Source organism: Typopeltis vanoorti, chromosome 24, assembly GCF_054136105.1.
Source record: "Typopeltis vanoorti isolate ZY-2024b chromosome 24, IOZ_Tvanoo_1.0, whole genome shotgun sequence".
NCBI classification, from domain to species: domain Eukaryota; kingdom Metazoa; phylum Arthropoda; class Arachnida; order Uropygi; family Thelyphonidae; genus Typopeltis; species Typopeltis vanoorti.
The window spans coordinates 11,129,063-11,153,857 of NC_143572.1; the positions used below are offsets into that span (position 1 = coordinate 11,129,063).

General features: G+C 35.5%; 1 protein-coding gene across 9 annotated transcripts in view; it reads right to left on the reverse strand.

Annotated features, from left to right (window-relative positions):
* Positions 1 to 4,924: 4,924 nt before the first annotated feature.
* LOC150092925 (RWD domain-containing protein 4) overlaps positions 4,925 to 24,795 on the reverse strand; it is a 143,784-nt gene continuing 123,913 nt past the window's right edge. For all 9 annotated transcript variants that reach the window (XM_090413365.1, XM_090413362.1, XM_090413361.1 and 6 more), the window contains exon 8: positions 4,925 to 5,835. In XM_090413365.1, coding sequence (XP_090269491.1) covers positions 5,641 to 5,835 — 195 coding nt within the window. In that variant the 3' untranslated portion in view covers positions 4,925 to 5,640. The remainder of the gene's footprint in view (positions 5,836 to 24,795) is intronic.

Here is a 24,795-nt window from a genome sequence, read left to right on the forward strand (position 1 = left end):
TTTTTTTGAAACTTTCCTACTAAAAAATAAATAGTCACTATTTCCTATTTTGTATCCCCTTTATTTTGTTTCCTGAACCAGTGTGAAGATATCACTCTCCACAATAACAAGACTTTTCTTTTTGTGCATTCTTCCATGTGAGTGTGTTCACATTTTCATGTTCTAGTTCATATCGTGAACAGAAAGCCAATAGTTCTGCATAAGTACATGTAGACACAGTTGAAAAAATAATTTTTTAATTTCCAACTGTATTATACTGATGATCCACGATACATGAATTGAAATACTTATGGTTAATCTATCATAATTAAACATTTTTCAACTGTGTCTACTTATTCAGAATAAGGAATAAATAATGCACAGTGATTTCTCAATAAACACTTAGCATTATTATTATTAGATCTCCAGTGAGTCAAGAACTCATTGAGGGAGATCATTCATACTAGATGTACTCATTACTTCAAGAGACAAACTGTTTCACTTGCTCATAGTTCTATGAGAGAAAAATCTAGTTCTTACCCTTTCTTAAATGTATACTACATTAAGTTTCCATGGATGACCCCTTGTCCTCTCCCCATCTTCCATATAATGAAAATTTTATCTCAATTTACAAACCTATCATTAAATGAATATCAACCATTATTTTTAATAGTTTCCAATTTCTTTATATGCTTTATTTCCAGGTGTACAAAATATTACAATACTGTGCCATGAAGTTATTTTCATTTCAATAGTTCACTTAATTTTCTTCTTAATTAATCTGAAACTGTACTATCTGAAATTAAGATAATACATTTCAGTTTCTAAGGCACTATTAACTTCAATCTACTTAGATCTCTTTTTGCCATCCATCAAGCATCTGTTTTGTTAACTATTCCCTATTCTTTTCAAGTGGCCCAGTCATTATAGAATTGACTCTTGTCACACACTCTTCCCAATAATATCAAAATCCTTTGTCTTCAAGTTCACAAAGAAACACATTTGTATTTATAGATTACAAAAATCCTTCAGCAAGGACACATCACTGATAAAATTAACAGGGATTTTAGAACAAATAACAAGGGAGAGGGGGGCATTCATTTGTCTTTTTTGAAAAACGAGACTACCACAGTGAACTGGATAAATGCAGTTAACTAATTTTTTCCCAGAAAGTAAAGTTCAGGATATCTGAAACCTGAACTATTCAACTGATGATGAGAAGAGAAGCACACTGAATGGAAACTATATATATAAGAAAGGGACTAGGATTAGATATAATCAGATATTTTATGGGTGAAAAAAAAAAAGTGGGAATATATAGTTGGGATTGTTTTGGACAGATGTATGAAAGAGAATGCATTACAGATTAGAAGAATAAGTGATAGCCAAAAAGTCCTGTCTCAAGATTAATGAGCTCTCCCCCTCCCAAGTTTCCTTCACATGAAATGTGCATTTTTTGATTATTTTTATGTGAACCTCACAAAAGACTAACCTATAATACATTAGTACTATAAGTAGGTTCTAAGGGTAAGACGAACTTGGCAAATCCTGCTCTAGAGACCTAACATGGGGAAGCCCTATTGGAAGCTTGAAGTGACTTGAAAGTCGCTTCAAGGCTTCCAATAGGCATGAAATTTTTCTACACTTAAAGTGGTAGATGAATTTCATTACTGTGTGAAATTCCCACTCCATTTGACAGAAGGCCACATAAAGCCATTTGCAAACATCCATGTCCAAGGTGCGATTTGAACACACTTGTGAAAAGTGCTATCCACTTGTCAAATGGGCCAGCAGGGTGTGCAATGTTGTTTCTCCCTAATACCCATAACAAGCCTTTTTTTTTTTTTTATTAAGGCTGTGAGTACTTTTGTCATCAGAAAGAATATTTAGAAATATGGGTTGAGAGACAATCAGGGAAAAGAGAACTCCATAAGATGTGTCAAAAACAAGAGAGGATAGTAATTTGGAGCATGATGAGAAAACTAAATGGAAAGTAAGAGTTACAATGTTTTTTTTTTCTTAATATACACTTTAATGTGCATATATATGCACAGTAATCCTACACACAAGGTTGTTCACAACTTATAGTACACTAATATCATTAATGGAGAAAAAGTAAGAGTAAGAAGAAACATACTAAATTAGGTTCAAAGCTCTCAAGATTGAATTTTTTTTTTTTAAAGATGAGAGGTATTCCAAAGGACAAAGTAGAAAGGAACAAATTTGGTCTCTGAATTTGCAGGAAAACTGTGATAACATATCTTATGATTTAAAGAACAGAGAAAGACTGCAAAGTATACCCTATTTGATCACAAAAGAAACGAAGATATTATGAAAGAATTAAAAAATATAAACATAAATGGATGGAACACGTTCAAAGAATGAAAACAGAAAGATTACCAAAACAAGCCTTAAAGTATAAGCCATTAGGAAAAAGAAAACCAGGACATCCTCTTAAACGATTCAACGATGATTTCTAAGGCTGGAACAGGCCATGCCATGGGAAAAGGATACTATTTATAAAAAAATTGCATACTACAGAAATCGATAATCAGTTTTTAAAAGAGTGAATCCATGCATAATAGTTACTGATCAATCCAACTACAAAGTCAAGAAGTTTTATAAAGTTAGGGATAGTATTCCAAATGCAAGCATAATATTCAATCCCTGAATAGCTTCATGATTTGTATAGGAATTTCAGAAGAAAACTAATCTTTGAGAGAAAAAAAACATACTAGTTTCTTGGATAATGGAGATGCAATATTTGTGATAATGTTTATACCAAGAAAGAAAAGGCTACAAGAACTGTCTTGTCTGGAGATTTGGCCATACTATCAGGATTTGTAAAAAAAAAAAAAGTTAAGGAGTTTTGAAGCACTGAAGTTAACAAAAATTATCAGAATTCCCCTGAAAAGTGGTTTGAAGTAAGTATTTAATTAACAATGGAGAAATGAATGTCCATTTCTCCATTCTTGTTCATTTGTATAATGCAAGATTGGTCAAACAAGAATATGAGCAATACTGTCATCAGAACTGGAGATTACATTTGCATTCAATTTGTACATTAATGATCTTCATTAATGTACAAAAAGGAAAACAGTAGCCTGTAGTATCTCAGCATTAATTGTTTTGATAATAAAGATCTATCCATCATCACGGATAATGACAGAAACCTCAATGTGATTGAATAAGACAGATCATAAGAAAAGAGTTTTAATAGACCTTTTGTACCAAAGCTGAGTTTCTCCAAACTTTGATGGCATTTATCCAGAGGTGAACATGCCAGGGAAATTTCTTCATAAATAAAAAATCCCTTATAATCAAGGGTGATGGAACCCAAACCAGCAATGATTTGCCAGTTTGGATTAGCAGAAGCAGAGAGGCTTCTAGGGTTGAAATTGGAAGCCAAATTTCCAGTGACTGAGATTTCTTCATTGTTTAAAAAAAACAACTGAATTAAAAGCAATAGTATGGCAAAGATGCATCACACTTCACAAGAATAGAATGGGCTAATTTCAATCAAGTTGTAAGATAAATTCCAATTGAACAGGAGAGTGTAAAAAGAAACACAAGAGTCAACTTGAAAGCACAAACCTTCATAACAGTCGGATAACGATCATAAGATTTATTAGACTTTTTTGGGAGGGGAAGGCAGACATTTTGTTCCCATGACATTGGGGGACTTTAAAATAGATTTTAAGCAGCTAATTATCTTGTCTCACTGTCAGATCCAAGAAAAATCTGGAGATACAAGCAGCCACATCAAATTCCATAAGTGTTTGCATCACAATTACATACAAGAACTACAGCTCACAGCTGTTTGTCAGCAACTGTATATTCATAGTTGTTTTTCAACTATGAATACAAATCACTGATTGACATGGAACCTGAATCATGGAGTGACAAATTGTGCTCTTTCAGTCTGAGTAGTCATACCCAGAATGGAGGACACCTTTTATCTGTGTTTTCCCAATGATAAACTTTTGAAGGTCGCAATGAAAACAATGTTTGGTTGCATCTTATGTTATGGATCCACATTGTACCAGTCCTTACACCTTCCAACACAATAATGACAGTAAACATGATTCACAGAAAACAACACTGGAACAATGCAATGGCCAGAAGAGATTTCCTGAATGGAATCATGTCTACTAGATCCTACATTGATATTTTGGACAACTGTCGAATTTCCTGAACATTATGCCAATTTCATTGTACCAGTCCTTACACCTTCCAACACAACGACAGTAAACATGATTCGCAGAGAACAACACAAATGGCTAGAAGATATTTCCCAAACACAAAACATCTATGGGATGAACTGGAATGGAGATATTACTGCCAGTTTTCCAAACATAATTGGGACATGGCCAACACTGCCCTCTTTACTGGAACTTACCAATGCTTTAAAGGAGGAATCGATACCACAAACATTCCATAAGAAATTTGCAGACAATTTTCCATGATTTTTGGTAGATTAGTGTGTTGATATTATTGAAACTGTTGCAAGCTTATTGCAAGGAAGTTCACTATAAATACATTTTTTTTTTTATTACATATTTCCTAATTCTCTATATATGTAGTATGTAAAGAATAGGCAAGAGTGATAAAACAGTGATAGGTCAAGTTTGTATCCAAGGTCACATATTCGAATTACATAGGGTGGGGGATACTGTGTGCAAAGGTATCTGGAGGTAGGCATATTCTGAATCCAAGTTTGGTTATCAGGGCTCTATGCTGATAACTTTTCATGCTACTACTGGATGCAGTGACATAAGATATACAGCATTAAGGGTCATGGTATGTGATTTTCATTTGGTGTTTTATGAATAGATGCTTTTTTATATAATTTGATTGTCTAAATAGCATTCAGAGTTAACGTGAGGTGAGAGAATGTATCCTGACAGGGTAGGTTCAAATAGCCAATGCAAACAGTTTAAGGAAAAACAATGGGAAAAATTTTTTTATTGTTTTTCTGCCATCTTTTGCAATTTAATAAAGTGAGATACACCACAACATGCCCACTGACATAATTTCTATGTACTTGATTAAGGATTGATGAAGGGTTTAATAAAATGGTTATCATATCATAATTTTCAAATAGCGAGAAAGCTTTCAATGAAATGCATTTGCTCTGCTGTTTTTTATTATGAATTAATGTTAAGCATGAGCCTCCCATTCCTTGAATTATTTTAGAAACTTGAATCTTTATTCCTTAATATTTAAACTGTTTATAGGCATCATGATAGAATATATTACACATTAGAGAATCATGCATAGTTTTCCAGGAATATTAATTTGGAAATTAATATTCCTAGTATTATATAATATTACTAATATTTTTGTAAGTACATTAATGCTACACAATGACTTTTTGTTGTAGAAAAATTTATATGGTCTATATTTTAATAACAGAGAAATTGGTGTGGAAAATATTAACGATGTTTCATTAAGATAACTTTTTAATATATTTTTGATTCCCCTTTATCTGTTGAATTTTTATTAAAATACTCACTCCCAAAGCTAATACTGTTAATGGGTTAATTAACAGTTGCATGAAGCCTCTCAACGATGCACACTACTCTCCAACAGTAAAACCAGAGGACCAATGGCCTATCATAAAAAAATATGTCCAGTCTGTTCAATAACTTTCATTAGTAGCTAAGAATTAGAACTACTGCTTTGTCCAGATTCACTGTTAGAGTCTTTTGAGCCAGTTTGACTCAAATGTTTAACAACATCTACCCAGTTCCAACCTCGTGGGCGTTCTCCCTTACAGTCTATTCTGTTAGCTAACCTTCGCTTTTGTTGTTTGGTTAACTGTTCCTTTTTTTCTTTTTTAACAGCTCCTGTGACCTAAAATAAAAACAATTATTAAGATGCATAAACTCAAGAAAATTTATGTAATGAAAAAATACAACCAATAAATCTATATATTATTAAAATATGCAAAAATGTTCTCGATATGCTTGAAGCCCTTAACATTGGATAATTTTTTGATAAACTTTCTTTGTTGAATTTTCATTTACACTGTAACCAGCACCATTTTCATTATCTTCAAATGATGTGAAGCTGTCATTTATGATCATGTGGCATCAAATTACTGTTTAGTTTTTTTTTTTTTTTGTTTTGTTTTGTTTTTTTTTGTTAGAGATAGCTATTATACAAGGTAGACTGATTTTACAGACAAGCAGTTTGTGGAATCTCCATTACCAATACTACAGTAATACAATGTAGGTTGCAAACTTCTCTTACATTAATATTAGTACCACAGGCAGGCAAATAGTAAGCTCATCCAAAAATTCTGCTTTAGAGTTCAAACATGGAATTCTTAAGCCATTTCAAGCCTGATGAAATGTAAGCTAATGAAATCCACCTAAAGACATAAATATCCATACTCATGGCAGAATTTGGACTTATGATCTATAGGTTGGAGAGTGAATCTATTCAGGCTATATATTGTTCTCATATTTGGTATAGTGTACCCAAAATCTCCCTTTTCTGGATGATATTCAGAAGAGGATGGTCCGCTTAATAGGTGACCCTTCCCTCACAGACTCCCTTCAATAACTTTCCTATAGGTGCTCTGTTTTTGCACTATGCCTTTTCTATGAGCACTTTCATGGGCATTGCTCTCCTCTGAATTGTCCACTACCATTCCTCTACTATCTTTTAACCATGTAAGAATTAGATCAGCCACTGGCCAGTACCAAACAAACTTCTTTTCATCCTCCTTCATTCCCTCCATCTGTATTCTTTAAAACAATCTCACCCATACTGTTTTTCCTACCAAGTACAATCTTCATAGAAACATATCAATAGATTACTTCTCTCTCCATAAACACTTACCCACACATGGCACTGTTGTGTTATAGGTCCTGTAACCTTTCACATGTGGAGTCATCATTTAAAAAAAAAAAAAAAAAAGTTGTGATTGAATTGAATCAGGCTAAACTTAGGTAAAACATATCCCCTGTATTGCATAATAACTTGTGTATAATATATTTAGCTACTAATGGATATTGATGTGCAATACATAGCCTCTTTCAACCAAACCAGCTCCTATCTGCCTGTTTATTTTCATAAACAGGGCTCTAGCAATCTGGATGAATATTCCTACCATAAAGACATTTTTCCTAGCTGGAGTCATGTTTGGGATCCAAAGCAAGGTTATGCCCCCCCCCTTTTTTTTTTTATATCCAGTGTGGGAGACAGCCTTATGAAGTGTGTTTGTGCCAAACACACACTACAGTAACTCCTAACCTTCCCCATTTGAGATACAGTAATTACAGCTCTGCAATCTAGTTGCTAGATCGCCCACTGGACCAAATCTGAAGGTAATGCAGCTAGAAGCTTCTGAACCAACTAGCAAATAATCCAACTGCCACTTACTCTACTGGATGGTGCCTGGAAGGAGTCTAAGTGCAATAGTATGCAGAAGGAATAGTTGAGGTTATGAGATGAACTGAAAACTGGGTGTTCCGTGTAGGAGACATGCCTATGGGCCTTTCACCCATGCTACATGCCTACCTACTAAACTCACTCTCAACCATGCAAGTTTAATTTTGACAGCATTTTGAGAAGAATTTCTCTAAAAAAAAAAAAAAAAAAAATCAAACCCATTACAAAACAGATCCATATCCACTTCAAAATCTGCTGCTTTTAACTGAACTACAACTAGCAGCCTCAATCACTATCGACCTCAACTTTCCAAACTACTATGAAATGATTTCCTACACTACAAGGCATTGTGATATCTGACTAATAAATCTCAAATCTACTCTTGCTCAAAATTTCCTTCAACAGCTTTCCAAATTGTAACAACTACTTTGATCTTTATCAATTATTTATCTGTTAAAGCTTGATAATTTACAATCCAAATACTCAAACTGTGGTCTTCCTTTGGGGGATTTCAATGTTTGCATCTCAGAATGGTTTCCCTTCTCTGATTCCACTCACTGATCAAGCTGGAAGATATGGAGATATTGCTGCCAGCTTTCCAAAGTTGTCTAATTCTATAACCTGTTGCTATTATTATGTGATACCTCCAGGGAGTCCAAAGACTCATCGAGGGAGAGTATGCCAACAGCAAACGATTGATCCCTTCCAACTACTAACCGTGTTGAACTTGCTTAACTGTTTGCATGAGCCATTAGTAGCAGAGGCTCTACCAATCGACCAACCTTTGTTGGCAATTCTATAAATTTTCTACACAAACAGGAAAAAATGAACTTTGTATATTTGTTCTAACTCCCTTCATCACTAACATTTCATATCTCCTCTGGAAGAGACTGACTCAGCCAAATACAGCAAGCATATATCTATCATCTATATGCCCTAAATTAACTTATAAACTTCAGTTAAATCTCCTCTTAAGTTCAGTTAAGTTAAGCTCCTCTCTTCAGTTAAATTAACTTATAAACTTCAGTTAAATCTCCTCTTAGCTCCTGTTGAATAAATTCAGAGTGCATCTAAACTACCTGATTCTCATAAGTATCATGGCACAATCCTTCTATACTTAGTCTTCTCTCAATGTTCTTAATGTCTATTAAAAAACTTTGGTGAGTAAAAAGAGGAGCCATAATCTAATACTGGTCTGACTAAAAACTTGTATAATGGTATCATATCTTCTTTACTGCTCTAAGTGATGCTTTGTTTAATTAATCCTAAACTTTTTTTTAAGTTATCAAAATGATTTCTGAAACCTATCAACTAAATGACAAGTAATTTAATGCATTCATTACTCTATACATTAACTTTTTCTAAAGCCTGTCCATTCAACTTATATCAAAATATCTTCTTACTGAACTAAATATGCTTGCATTTGTTCACAGCACAATTTAAACACCACTTCCCTGTCCACTCTTCCAATATTTTAAGATCATCTTGTAAAGAATTTAAATCATCCAAACAACTGACTATTCTACCCTACATTATCAGCAAAGAAAAACATTTTATTCTCAATATTCGAACTTAGATTCATTTATGAGCATGTTAAACAACAACACTGTAAAGAATAGCTTGATACAATTCCTAATTCATTTTTACATTACTTTGTTAATAATATTAACCAATTTATAATTCACTTTATGTGATGATTGTCCTTATGAATTGGAATAACCCTTTGCAAACTTCTGATCAGAAGGAACTATTTCCCACCTTAGTGACTCAATGAAGATTGACAAAAAGATGAATTAATTAACCATAACATACAACTGTTGAATACTGAAGGAGATATATCATCCCTGCCTTCAACTTTAATTGCCAAGTGATTTTAGATATCAAATATTAATTATAGATCTTGTTCTTCAAGTTGTACTTTCTTTTCTAACTGTTCAGTATTCACATATTATTTGCAAAATATTTATTCAATTGTTCCAGTTGAATTGCTTGCATCTGTCATACTGAATAATTGATATATCAAATATCAATACTCTTTCCATACTTTTTTCTAATAATGTATTTATGAACTTCATTATTTATTCAGTTGATTTCAGGATTTTAGAAATTTACTCATAAGGATAAACTTGACCATTAAATTATGCAAAGATGTCCCTCAGCTATCCATTTGTATCAGTGTCGCTTCCATTAAACAATGTCTACCAGTTAATACCTCTTAATTCTCTTAGCATACTATCGATGTTAGCATTTTTTGAAATTCCACCCATGATGCTTACTATTTATCATTTCTTCCCTTAGTTTTAAGGTCAAATGATTGCTGTCACAAGGATTCCAAGTAATTAATATAGTTATCACTAATTCCTCAGATGTTATTATCAAATCCAAGATTTATTATCCCCTCTAGTAATGTATTACCAGTTGCATTATCATTTCTTCATCATCACCACCAGTTGCATCATCATTCTCAAGGCAGCATCTCCTATATTAAAATTCCCCACTAATAATACTTTCCTTTTCCTTACCGAAGTAGTGACGATATCCCATGATATCATTATTACTTCCTCCACTACAGTAACATATTTCCACTCTCGACTGTACAGAACTAATGCTGATTATGTGCCACACCACCTCAAATTTCTGTCTCGAACAGAAATTTAATGTAGCATATTGATATAATGAATGTCATTGTAAAGCAAGAAAAAAATTTCCAGGACATGCGGCTTAATATTTACAGTTAATAATTTTCTAAGATTCTTAAAGTTAATTCTTTTAAGCTTTGTGTGCATTAGTATATAAGATCATGATTTCATTCAAAGTACACTTTAAAGTTTTTCCCTTGATTGGTAATGCAAGCCATTCTTTTATTACTTAGAATATCTGCATCCCATCAATTGGGATTAAATTTCCTTATGTATTGTTTCTAAGTCTTAAAAACATTATAGATTTGGTAAAAATCACTAATTAATAATTCACACTAGATTCTAAACTGCAATCACACACCTCCACAGTTCATTTTATAATCCTCATAGTTATCAAAACCACTATCTCAAACACCTTCTGATATATAAATTAATGAGTAGTCAACATCACACTTTACATCTTGCCTTATCATCATCATGCGTATCAAGGATTTAGGCCTAGCATGGCCTGTTCCGGCCTTAGAAATCATCGTTGAATCGTTTAAGAGGACGTCCTGGTTTTCTTTTTCCTAATGGCTTGTACTTTAAGGCTTGTTTTGGTAATCTTTCTGTTTTATTCTTTGAACGTGTTCCATCCATTTATGTTTATATTTTTTAATTTTTTCTATTACTGGTTCTTGGTTTAATTCTTTCATAATATCTTTGTTTCTTTTGTGATCAAATAGGGTATACGTTGCAGTTTTTCTCATAAACTTCATTTCTGCTGTTGCTAATCTTTGTTTGTCCTTTTGTTTTATTGTCCAGATTTCACTTCCATACATTAAGACTGGTAGGGCTAATGTATTGTATACTTTTAGCCTGGTTTGGTTTAAATATAGTTAATTACACCTGTTATTTTTAAATATTTTGCAATTTTTACGTTTATATCTTTTTCATTTTCATATGTGATCATACATCCTAGGTAGTTAAATAAATTCACCTGTTCTAAGATCTTGTTATCTATTACTATTTTAGTTCTTGCTGGATCTTGTCCTTTAAAGGTCATAGTTTTTGATTTTTCTGTTGATATTATCATACCATAATCTTTGGATATCTCATTTAGATCTAAAATAGCTTTCTGTAAGTTATCTTCAGAATTTGTAATTATTATTTGGTCGTCGGCAAAGAGGAGTGTGTTTAAGTTAACAGTAGGAGAAAGTTTAATTCCTTGATGTAAATTTTTATTCCATTTTATTATTATTTCATTTAAGTAGATATTAAAAAGAGTTGCTGAGAGGGGACATCCCTGCCTGACCCCTTGGTTTATCTCTCTTGTATATGATAGCTCGTGATTTAATTTTATTTGTATTTGATTATTTTCATATATACTTGTGATAGCTTTTAGGATGTTATTTGGTATATTAAAAGAAAGACATATGTTTCTTTTAACTTTGTCAAATGCTTTTTCAAAGTCAATAAATGCAATATGTGTTTCTAAATTGTATTCTCTTCTTTTCTCTATTATTAATTTTAGGCAAAAGGCCGGGTCTATACATGATCATCCTTTTCTAAACCCATTCTGTACTTCTAGAATAAAGTTTGCGGAATATTTCATTAGTTTGTTATTTAAGATTCTGCTATATATTTTGTAACAGGAATTTAGTATACTGATACCTCATAGTTTTTAGGGTCATCTCTATTACCTTTTTTTAAAGATAGGAATCACAATTGCTTTTTTCCATTCTATTAGGGGGATACCAGTTGAGTAAATTTTATTTAAAAATAATAGTCTTTCTTTGAATCTTGTTCCTGCATATTTATATAGTTCTGAACCTAGCTTATCTTCTCCAGGTGATTTTCCATTTCTTGTTTCTTTCAGGCTGATATCTAATTCTTCTTTAGTTATTTCCTTTTCGTTAATTGTTTGCCATTTGTCTTTTTTAAAATATTTGTCTGTCCACAGTTCTGTGTAGTAATTTAGAAATTCTTCTAATTTCAGTTCAGTGTTTAATTTTATGTTTTCTTTGGTATCTGCATTTAAGTGTTTCAAAATCTTATATACATTGGGTCTTATTTTATATAAATCATGTTCTAAATTAGAAACAAATTTATTCCATGATTCTCTGTCTTTTTCTGACTTCTCTTTTAGCTATGGCTCTTATTCTTTTATATTCTATTTCATCTTCTAATCTTTTACTGCTTAACCATTTGTGATAGGCTTCTTTTTTCTTTTTGATTATTTCTTTGATTGTATCATCCCAGATTTTCAGTTTTTTTCTTTTATTAAATTTTTTGGTCTTTCCTAAGCTTTCATTTGCTGCTGCATTTAGTATCGTTTTTATATTAAGCCATTCTATTTCTATTTCTTCATTTTGTTTTATTTTATCTAGATATTGGTTAATTCTTTGTTCATGTAGCCATTGTACATTTGTGTCATTCATTAGTCTAGTTTTATAAAGAAATGTTTCAATTTTTCTTTCTTTTTTTTCTTTCTTTCTTTCTTTCTTGCCTTGTGAGCTATAATAATAGTTTCTCCCCCCCCCCCCACTTTTCCTAATTAATCTCTTCTGACAACATAATACAAAATCATGTGCATTTAAAGAATATATCAGTTTGGTGCAGTGTAATGTACTGAATATAAACTTTTTCTGGGAAGTCAAACTAGAGAATTGAAAAATTCAGTAGCAAAGGATTTTGTCGATAATAAGCATTTAGGTGAAACCAACAAAGAGGTCACTTAAAGGTCAAAGCCAGATAAATTGGAGATCTCTACATAGTCCTTTAAGGAATGTGGAGTACCAATTGGAGATTCTGACCTGATGTCCAATCTTTGCCTTCACATGGTGCACTCTGATAGTATTTATCCACTGGTAATGAACTAACAATGATGGACTGGTAATTTGGCTTCCAACCAAACTGTACTTTATTGGCATAAACCAGAAATTAAGAATGATAAGATTTCATGCTGAGGCATCACAAAATCCCTACTGTTTTTGTCAAGAAACTAGGACAAAGAGTGAAAAGTTAGCTACTGGAACAAACACAAGAATTGAAGAAAGGGAACCATCAACATAAGGAATATCAATGGAAAGAAAATCAAACTTGCTTAAGTACTAGAAAAGTATCACATGGACATAACTGGTGAGATAAAGAAGACTAAACACAGGTGGGATCCTACTAAATAATAAATATAGGATGTTATATTTGGACAATACTGATCAAGGAAAGGAAGGGTAACAATAGCATTCAACACCAAACATGAAGATAAGCATCTAGTTAATTTCAAGTAGAGTTATGTAGGCAAACTTCAAAATGGGGAAATGGACAATGAAAGTTATTTATGCCTATGGTACCACAGAAGGCTCTCATAAGGAGGAAATGGAGGAATTTTTTGAATCATTAGAGAAAGCAGCTGATTTAAAGAAAATTAAAAAGCTGCTCCTTGTGATCTAAACAGCAGAAAGAAAATGAATTGTGCATGCATACCAAAACATTTGGGAAAATTTGGAGAAAAGGGCAAGGCTAATAATAATGGTAAGTACCTGCTGAATTTCTGCTCAGCAGATGGACTAATCATTACAAACACCATGTATGCACAAGATCACATGGAGAGAAGACAAGAAATAAAAAAAAGAGCTTCATTGGCTATGTTATTGTTGATAGTCATATCTTCATGTAGGTTCAGGATGCAAGTGTATACAAAGGATTTGAAACTGGAAATGATCATAACTTAGTTTTCAGTAGTATAAAAATGAATATCACAGTTGAAAGAACAATAAGTAAATTTTAAAAAGAATTAAAGTAAAACCTTTTACAGATTATCTATATACTCAACTATAAAAACATTATTCAATCAAAAAATTAAATAGTTCCAAGTCTAAAACACATTGATTCTGCAAGACCAGACAAATAAGAACACCATGGCAAACACAAGAAATTATTATCACCAGACTTCCATTCCATGGAATCAAGAGACTCATCATGGGAGGTCTCACATGAACAGCACATCATACCTTGACTTAAATGCATTCACTGTCTCTGCACTCACCACATTCTCAGACAATGAATTCCAATCATCCACCACTCTCCATGCAAAAAATCTATGCCACATCTCCTCGCTCGTCACTCACCTTATATAGCTTCCAAAGATAGCCTCTGGTTCTCAATGTCTCCAGATATTCTATGAAAAATCTCATCCACGTTAATCTGGTAATTACTCCCTACCAACTTATACATCTCAATCATGTCTTCCCTCCTCTATCCACTAGGCTCTGTAATTTGCATTCTCTCAATCTGTCCTCATATGCTACATCCAGAGACCAGAAACCAACTTAGTCAATTGCCTCTGAACCCTCACCAGCATCTCATCATCCTTTTGAAAACCTGGCGACCAAATCTGTGCACAGTAAATTTTGCCTGATCAAAGCTTTGTACAACAGAATCAAAACATCTTTACTTATACACGTCAGTATTCTCCATATCATTCCTATAATCTGCTATATTGTCTTTGCAATTTTAGCAAAATGTCCATGAAATTTCAAGTCCCTATCCACCATCATCCTCAGATCTTTCATCTCCTCCACCTCCTCTAAAACATCCCCACCAATCCTATACTCTGCATCCTGTCTTTGCTTCCCAAATTTTAAAACCTTACACTTTTCAGCATTAAATTGACATCCCCCGCACACACTCACCCATTCAGACAGTCTATTTAGGTCCTCTTGCACAGCTACATTTACTCTACTTTTCATAACTTTCCCCGACTTTGCACCATTTGTAAACAACTTTATCACTATTTAAGGCCTCCCCAATGTCATTTACATACAAAAATGACAATGGTCCCAGAATACCACTAGCGACTTTCTTCTGGGATTTCACTCTCCCCCATACACAACCTGCTGGTACCTATCAGACAGCCAATCTCAAATCTACTATCCATCCCCATCTGTTCCAATTTAACTACTAGTTTGTCATGTGGCAATCTACCGAAAGCCTTTGCAAAATCTAAATATACTTCTGTATATGCACCATCCTGTCCAATATATTCATCACCTTGTTATAATGAGTAAGCAGATTTGCTAAAACACAATTCTCCTTTAGCAAACTCATGCTGACCATTAAAGAGAATTCTACTGCTGTCAACCCAGTTCGGAATCCTTGTCCTCACTAGCTTCTCCAACACCTTAACCACAACTCCAGACAAGCAGATTGGTTTATAATTTGAAGCCTTAGTTTTATCATCCCCTTTATGAAGTGGAATAGTTTTGCCATCTTTCCATTCCTTTGGAATTTGAGCTAATGTTAAGACATGCTAAAAATGTATGTTAAAGCTGTTGTTAACTCCCAGGAAGTGATATACCACCAAGTCCCATGGCCTTGTTGACATCAAGTTTACTCAATTCTTCATGTACCTTCTGCTCATTCACCATCACTGATTCCTCCCCAATTTCCACTATTCTCAAATTCTGCACTATGTTACAATCACAAGGATGGAATACTTTAATGAAATGCTCATTAAACACCTCTATTATACCCTCCTTGGTGTTTATCATCCTTTCATTATCACTGACCAACATCATCCTCCCATAATCATTCTTCTTTCTACTGGCCACATATCAAAATACTCCCTAGGATTTCTTTTAGCATTATCTGCTAAATGCTGCTCATACCACACTTTTGCTACCCTTACTAGTCAAGTGAGTCACCTTCCTTGCACTCTGTACTCCTCATGTAACTGATTATCTCTACTTATCTTGTGCCGCCTCCACAATGCCTTCTTCCAGATAACATGCTTCATGTCTTCAGTCATCCATTTTATACTTACCTTATTTAATCTCCTGACCTTTAGAATACACTTAATCACTGCTTCTGACAAATACTTCCTAAATAGAGACTAAGCAGCAGCATTAATTTTCTTCCCATCCAATTCCTCATTCCATATCACTGCAAGCTGCCTCCTGAGTTTGTCATAATCACATGCCTTATAGTTCCTCATATAACCCTTTCTCACAAAAAGTCGTGGTGATATGGCTGTCCACCACCCAAGTGATCACTTAATGGTCATGTTCACCAACTGGAGGAAGATGTGACATTTCATTTACAACTATATCTTCTGATGAGATAATCAGATCCATGTGTGGCCTCTGTTACATACTGCTTAAGGTAGTTATCCCTTAAAAAATTCATTCTCTTTGGTTCCTCATGTTGTCTCTTTATATTCTAGTCTAAATTACCCATAATTATCACCTTTTACTTAGTAGCCTGACCAATTTTCCTTTTCAGTGCCTTCCAGATTACCAGGTCTACAGCAACACGTATTAATCATTTCATACTGTCCATTTCCACTTCACACACACCATACTGCTTCAAAACCACTGTATTTACTCCTTGCATCTCCACCCTAGGTCCGTGCAGTTAGCCTAGTGGCTTTGCGCTTCGCAACCATATGCCTGGGGAAGGAGTGTCCTAGGTTTGATTCCCGTCGGAGACGTGAGGGGCTGAAGGATCTTCCTCAGCCATAGCCAAGTTAGCCAGTCTTGGGCGCGGCAGTAGGGTTTTTTCCGCCAGTTTATCTGGTGTTTTTCATCCCGCAAGCAGGCAAACCGGCCCCGTGAACACACAGGGATACAGCCAAGAATACCTTGAGGCATAGGAGTGACCATTCTATCCTCGTATTTCAGTTACGAAATCCAAGCATGCTTGGAAGGTTGTGGGCCTTAAAGGCCTGTTAAAGCCATTGGGATAGGATAGGATCTCCACCCTAGATGGGCACAACTCCTCTGCAATGATCAGTAACACTCTTCTTCCCATTTGGCCTTATCTGTCTTCACAAAAACTATATATCCTTCCACTTGAGGTCGTGGATGGGTAGACGTCCCTTCACCTCACCCAATGCTCCAGTTCATCCTGCAGTTGTTCAATAGGGTTGAGATCAGAGCTCTACGAAGGTCAGTCAAGTGTGGCGATGTTCATGTCTACAAACCACACCATTACAGCAGCCTAATGACACGGTGCATTGTTTTGCTGAAAGAGACAATGGCCAGTTGTGTAGAAACACAGAGGAAGCATTGCACTGTCTATATCTCTTGGAGTTCAGTGTTCGTGGCACCACAAACAGAGGTCTGAGGCAAAAAAAACAGGGCAGTACCATCACACTTCAAATTTCATAGCTAGGGTTACACACACTGATAAAATGGTAAGAGACATTCACCGAGCATCACACCTATCCATCTGCTGGGTAGAAGATTTCCTTCCCATCTTTAGCATTATTCATCACTCCATAACACAGCTTTCATGTCCCACTCTGTACATGCTCTTTACACCACTGAAAACAATACTGCATGTTCATTTGGGTGATGTGGAACTTTCATATTGTGGTCCTAGCATGGAAATACATGTTTGTGAGCCTCAGTACTGAATGTTTTTGTGCAGATTCGTGTTCCAGCTGATGCTAGGAACTTTGCATTCAACGTCTCAGCCGACAAATGGGGATTTTTACATTATTCTTCATAGAATCCTACAGTCATGTTCAATGAGTGTGTAGGTCACCCACTGTGGGTAACACTTGCAGTTGACTCCCTGCACTTCCACCTCAGTATGGTATCACTAATTGTAGACCTGGGATGGCGCAATTTGTCAACAATTTGCCAGATAGGCCTGCAACATGGCATCCTATCACAACACCTCTTTCAAACTCCTTCAGTTCCGTTCTTGTAGCCATTTCACCCAAACACTGTTGCACTGACTTGGGAGCATCATATTCCTCTAATTTATACCAACTACAAACACATGATCATTACATGGCATGATGCACCTTACTCATGGGGATGTCTGTTGACTTCTTTCTAAGCAGCATATATATCAATACTTGAGGTATAAAAAAAGCTATTAAAAGCATGAAATGTTATAAACAGTGGAAGTAGATGATAATCTACTTCAGCTATTTCAACCAAAATACATGCACCAAACTTATAACCAAAGTAATTCTCACTGGCATGGAAACATATATTCCCCACAGTACTCTGACCTGCCATTCCCTAACTAAATCTGGTTTTCCAAAAGATGCACCAAGGCTGTTCAAATGAAAAACCAAACATACCACAACTGACTCAAATCAAGAACTCCATCCTCCTTTAGAGCTTATACCCAAGCCCGAAATAAATGCAAAAAAAAAACAATCAATGCTTCCAAAACAGAGTTCAAAAGAACAAAAAACTGGAAATTAGCAGCCTTTCCAAACAGCAGCCAAACCTTTTGGTCTCTCACCAATCGGTCATAACTTCTGCCCAATGCTATTCCCACCCCTATATAATACCCAGATGGCTCTATTGCATCATCAACTACAGAAAAGGCCAATCTCCTGGCTTCACACTTTGCTTCCAATGCATGCATAATTGACAATGGCAAATGTCCCCCAACCATTCTAGGTGCCCAACATACAATGCCCACTATATCCTTTTGCCAGGAAGAGATCAGTAAAATACTGTCCAAATTAGACACACACACAGTCTCCTGACCCTGATGACATTCTTCCAATTGTCCTGAAGGTTTGTGCACCTGAACTGACTCCTGTCCTATGTCACCTATATACACTGTCTTACTCCACTGGTATCTATCCCTCAGCCTGGAAATTGGCCGTCACTGCCGTCAAACTACTGCCCATCTCAGCTTTGTCTGAAGTAATGGAAAAAATCATCAATTCCCAACTCCTACACTACCTTGAAGATACCTGTCTAATAAACGATTGCCAGTATGGATTCCATTGCTGCTGATCAACAGGAGATCTGCTCACACATGTCACCTATCTCTGAGCAAATGCCATGGAGAAGTCTGGCGAATCTCAAGCAGTTGCACTTGATATCTCCAAGGCATTTGACCAGGTCTGGCACAAGGGCTTATTAAGCAAGCTGCCATCATTTGGTCTATCTCAAGACCTCTTTAGTCAGATTGCTGGCTTTCTGTCTGGATGCACACTATGTGTGGTGGTGGATTCTTTCTTATCCTCTCACCATTCAACTAATGCTGGAGTTCCACAAGATCCTGTCCTCTCATCAACCCTCTTCCTACTATATATCAATGAACTACTTCAGTTGACCTCCAACCCAATACACAGTTTTGCAGATGACAGCACATTGCACTCCTCCCTTTCTTCTGATGAACCTTACTGCACACAACTCACCTCAACCACCTCTACCCTCAATTCTGATCTCCAAGCTCCAACATGGTTCTGATAACTTAGTCAATTTCAATGCTAATAAGACACAGTACTATCTTATTTCTTATAAAAAAGAACCATTTTCTCCCAGTATTATTTTTGACAACACCCAAATTTTCAGACAATTTGAGATTTCTCTTCTTGGAATTACCCTGACATCAAGCCTCTCCTGGCATAAACACATCACAACCATTGCATCCTCAGCTTCTAAAAAACTAGGATTTCTCTTTCGCTCAAGACGTTACTTCACCTCTAAACAGCTGTTAACCTTATACAAATCACAAATCTGCCCAGCTATTGAATACTGCTCTCACATATGGGGTGGGGCCCCTAAAGGCTCCTTAAAATGCATGACTCAATACAGTGAAGAACAATTAGACTTATTAATGACCCATCTTTTACTAACTCACTCCCCCCCCCCCCCCCACTCTCACACAGACAATCAGTCTCCGCACTATGTGTTTTCTACAAATATTTCCATGGAAAATGTTATGAAATAGCATCAATAAATCCCCCACTTAATACTAAACTCGTTGGAACACATACAGCTGCTGCTTAACATCCCTTCACAGTGCACCTTGAAACCCACAGAACAAGTTTCTTCTCCTCCTCCATCCCTGCAACTGCTGTACTATGGAACAGTCTCCCCAGATGCATTCCCCAAAGAATACAATATACAGACTTTTAAATCAAATGTGAACAAGTACCTTCTTTCCCAACCCACCACATATACACGGCACTAATGTACTATAGGTTGATCAACTAACCTCTCAGCTAGTTGTTAGATCAACTAACAGGTTTTGGGTTCAAATCTCACTGTGAGCATGGATGTTTGTGAATGTCTGTAGATGGAAGATAAATTTCATTATATTGTGCAAGACCACTGCCATTAGAGCCCTGAAGCGGATTGAAAAAGTTCCATGTTTGGTCTCTACAGCAGGGTTTCTGGATCTGGTAAAAAAATGTATAAATCAATATAAATTTTAAAAAATATATCTTTAATCCCACCCACAGTACAAATATTATGTTCAAAAATAAAGCTTTTGTGGGTGGCAACCACATATAAAAAAACAAAAAATTGTGAGAATGTATTATAAGGATCTGTGCTAGAGTTTTGTGGATCTAAAAAAGGCACCAAGAAAAAAAGACTTAAAACATAATTATATGGATTAAATGAAACATTATACAGAGCATTACATAATCTAAAGTTGTAAGTCAGCAGTTATATTGAAGAAAATGCAGGAAGATGGTTCAATATAAAATCAGAGGTAAAACAAGGATGCACACATACTATCTCCACTGTTATTCGTCATCTTCATCAAATTCCTGCCATGTACCCACAAGGGGTGTATAAAATATGATAGTACTACATGAAAAATTTACATCATTACTAACTTCCTATCTACAATTTTTCTCAAAATCAGTTGGTTACTTCTCAAGACTCCAACATTATCAGATCTTATACAGGGTGTTCGGGATAAATTTGACAGTTTCGTAAGGAAAAAGAAAATCTTCTTTGTATCTATTAAATTTAATGAATTGACAAAAAAACATTACAGGCAGAGTTAATTACAATACTATCAACAAGATTTACTCAAAATAACCACCATTAGCATCGATCACAGCTTCAATTCTGCTTCGGAACCTCGAACAAGCTGATGCTACAATCTCCCTGGGAAGGGCCGCAAAAACTGTTTTAATTTTATCCATTAACTGGGCTTTTGTATTACTGGAAGTGCGATTGGTGTCTTTTTCAACTGCGCCCCATACAAAATAATCCATGGGGTTAAGGTCTGGGGAGTTTGGAGGCCAAACATTTGGACTGGTGAAGTCGTAGAAATTTTCAGACAACCATTTTTGACTTTTCCCAGAGGTGTGGCAAGGGGCCGAATCCTGCTGCCATACATACGGCCTACCATTGGCTACCCTTGTTATCCAGGGCTTGACTACAGTTAGCAACTCCACGAACAAAGCCCGAATTCCAATGCCAGGGTTCTTCAACACCTGTTCCTGCAGATTTGCGAGGAATTCTGCTGTACGAACGCAATCAGATCGTCTGCTAGGGATCTTTCTTCTTGCTACATCCTCGTAGTCACCATTGCAAGTCTCTAGTTCATGCCTGATTGTTTTTACTGTATTCAGGGAGCATTGGGCAGCAGTCGTAATATCCTTATTTTGATGGCGGGCACGAATCATCATGATACAAGTTATTCTCTTCCATGATTCAGGTGGGTTCCAGCTATCCATCCTTTCTGACATCTTGTATATGAATGAAGAAGGGTCCAAACTTTTAAATGAAGAGAAGTGTGTGTTAATACATGTAACTTACGGAAAAATATAATTAATTATAAATATGTCAAATTTATCCCGAACACCCTGTATTTCTATCTTCTAAGGCACTACCATATCAATCCATCAATTCACCTATATCTTGGCCTTCCTCTGGGTCTTTTAACTACCAAACTTGCAGAGAACACTTGTTTTGGTAATCTTTCCTCGCCCATTCTGTTTAAGTGACCATACCACCTGAGATTAGCTCTGCTAACACATTCCTGGATGCTAACAATGTCAAGTTCTTTCCTAATATCCTCGTTTTTTAATATGACATTTGCCATTGATGCCATCAGTTCATGCCTGTAATCTTTCTCAGGATTCTCATATCTGCAGTCACTAGCCTTTGGTCAAGTGTTTTGCTTCTAACCTAGCTCTCAGATCCATAAGTTAAAACTGGTTTGAACACCATCTTGTATACAGTTAATTTAGTGTTTAGACTAATTTCTCTCTTATTCCATATAAATTAATTCAGTTGACTTACTACCATACCAGCTTTGTTGATTCTGTTGTCTAATTCCATATTTAATTTACCATCTTCACTAAAAATCGTGCCTAAGTAGATGAAATGTTTCACTTGTTCTATAGGTTCTCCAATTCACAATGCAGTTGATATTTTCAATGCTTCTGGCTATTTTCGTTGTCTTTGTCTTGTTACTGCCGACCTTCATACCATATCCATTACAACAGTTATTCAATTTAGTCAGGGAATCTAGCAGACTTGTAGCGGATTTATTTAGAACTATAACAATTGTCGTCATAAAGCAAAGAGCTGACATTAACATCTCCAATTTTGATATCAGGTTTAATACCACTTTCCTTTATAATGTGATCCATATAGATAATGTACATCCTTGCTTGACACCAGATTTAACATTAAACCATCTTCTTGTACTTCCTTCTATTCTCACTTCTGACTTACAACTCAAATAAAGACTAAGTATTGCTTGATATAATGCTCCATTGACACCATATAACTGTTGCGTTTCGAATAGCTTCTCTCTTGGCACTTTGTCATATGCCTTTTCCAGATCAACAAAACTTAAATACAGATCTTTGTTATATTCCCATGATTTCACAACTATCTGTCATAATGTGAAAATCTGATCCTGACAGCCTCTATTTGGCCTGAATTCAGCTTGGTCTTCACTAAGCTTCTCTTCCACAACTTTCTCAACCGTTTCTCAAGTATACTTGCATATTTCTCACCAGGAACATTCAGTAGAGAAATACCTCTGTAATTCTTGCATTCAGGTTTATTTCCCTTTTTTATATATAGGTACTATGAGAGCTCTACTCCAATCATCTGGAATTCGTCCCTCTGTCCAGGCCTTCTGAACTATGCAGTGCAGCCACTGTAAGACTTTTATACCTCCATACTTGAGCATTTCTGGTCAAATATCATCCACTCCTGCTGCCTTTCCACGGCATTTACTACTTCAAGTATGGATATGTATTCCTGTCTGCATGCCTGGTCAGTGTTTTTTTTTTACTACCGTGCTGTCATCACTGCTTGTTTCGTTTAGCAATTTTTCAAAGTAATTACTCCATACTTCAAGGATATCTTTTTCTCCTCTTTTCATGTCACCTTTATCATCTCTAATTCTTTTTACAGCACTCTTTTCTCCATTTCTAAGCTTCTTCAACAACCTCCAGAATATTTTGCCACCTTTTTGATATTTATTTTCTATGTTCTTACCAAAGTCTTCCCATCACTTTTGTTTAGCTAGTTTTACACAGTGTTTAGGTTTCTGATATTTGTCTCTGTATTCTACAGGCTGACTTATTTGTCAGGAACTTCTGATATTCTTTCTTCTTTTCCCTTCACTGCCTCTTGAACTTTCTGTGTCCGCCATGGTGTTCTGATTTTTCTATCCTTGCAGACAACGTCACCACATGCCTGTCTGGCTGAATCAATCAGGTTTCTTCAAGTCTTGCCATTGAATCTCCAAGGTTTGGTTACGGTTCTCAAACTCTTTCATTTTTTCTTGAATAATGTTTGAGCATTTTAGTCTATAGCTCAAGACTAAATAGCGATCACGTCCAATTTCAAATCCTCTGTACAGTCTGGTGTCCTGCACCAGGGAGAAAACATCACTATCAACAATAATAGTCGATGAGAGTTTTCTTGTTCCTTGCCTCTTCTATCCATGTGAATTTGTGCACATTGTGTTAGTAATAACCAGTCCATGTCCTGAGCAAAAAACCCACAGGCATTTGCCATTATTATTAACTTTGCTCTTTTCTCCAAATTTTCCCAATATATTTTTGTATGTCTGACAATCATTTCCTACTTTGCTATTTACATCCTCAACAAGGGCCAACTTTTTCTTTTTCATTGTGTCAGTTGCTTTCTCTAACGCCTCAAAAAATTCCTCCACTTCTACCTTAGAAGAACCTTCTGTGGGATCATAGGCACAAATAAGTCTCATTTTGGAGTTCCCCATTCTCATATTTGCCCACATCACTCTACTTGAGACTGCCTGCCATTCAAGAAGATTAGCCTTGTATTTAGTGTTTGAATACTATGGCTACTCCTTTTCTTTGATTGTCATTGCCTGAATATAACATTTTGTACTTATTGTTCAGAAAGATCTCACCAGTTTTTGTCTTTTTTTTTGTTTCAGTCACTCCTATTATATCAATCTGGTACTTTCATATCCTCCGTACAGTCTGGTGTCCTGCACCAGGGAGAAAACATCACTATCAACAATAACATAATGAATGAGAGATTTCTTGTTCCTTGCCTCTTCTATCCATGTGATCTAATTACTCAGCTAGCTCCATTTCTTTGCCGTTCAGGCTTCTTATGTTGATAGAACCGATCTTGAACTCTGGTGATGTTGAGTTTTGGGTGTGTTTTAAGATTTGTTCCAGTAGCTGACTTTTTACTATTTGCCTTGGTTTCCTGGCTAAAACAACAGGGGAGGGGGGGCTTGTTGTTTAACTGGGTGACACCCCAGCCAGCATTAAATTCTGTCATGTTGTAACATCATTTTATATTTTGGTTTAAGCCAATAAGAATACAATTTGGTCTTCTAAATCCCAAATTGCCAACCCATCCTTGTTCATTCAGTATCTTGGTAGATACCTAACAGGGTGCACTACAAGAAGGTGAGATTGGACATTAATTCAGAAGCCATGGTCGTTTCTCTGCCTTTCTTTAAAAGTTATGTGGAGGCCTCCTCTCATTTATACAGCTTTGACCCTTAAGCACCCCACATATGTTATTCATCATATATATATATATAT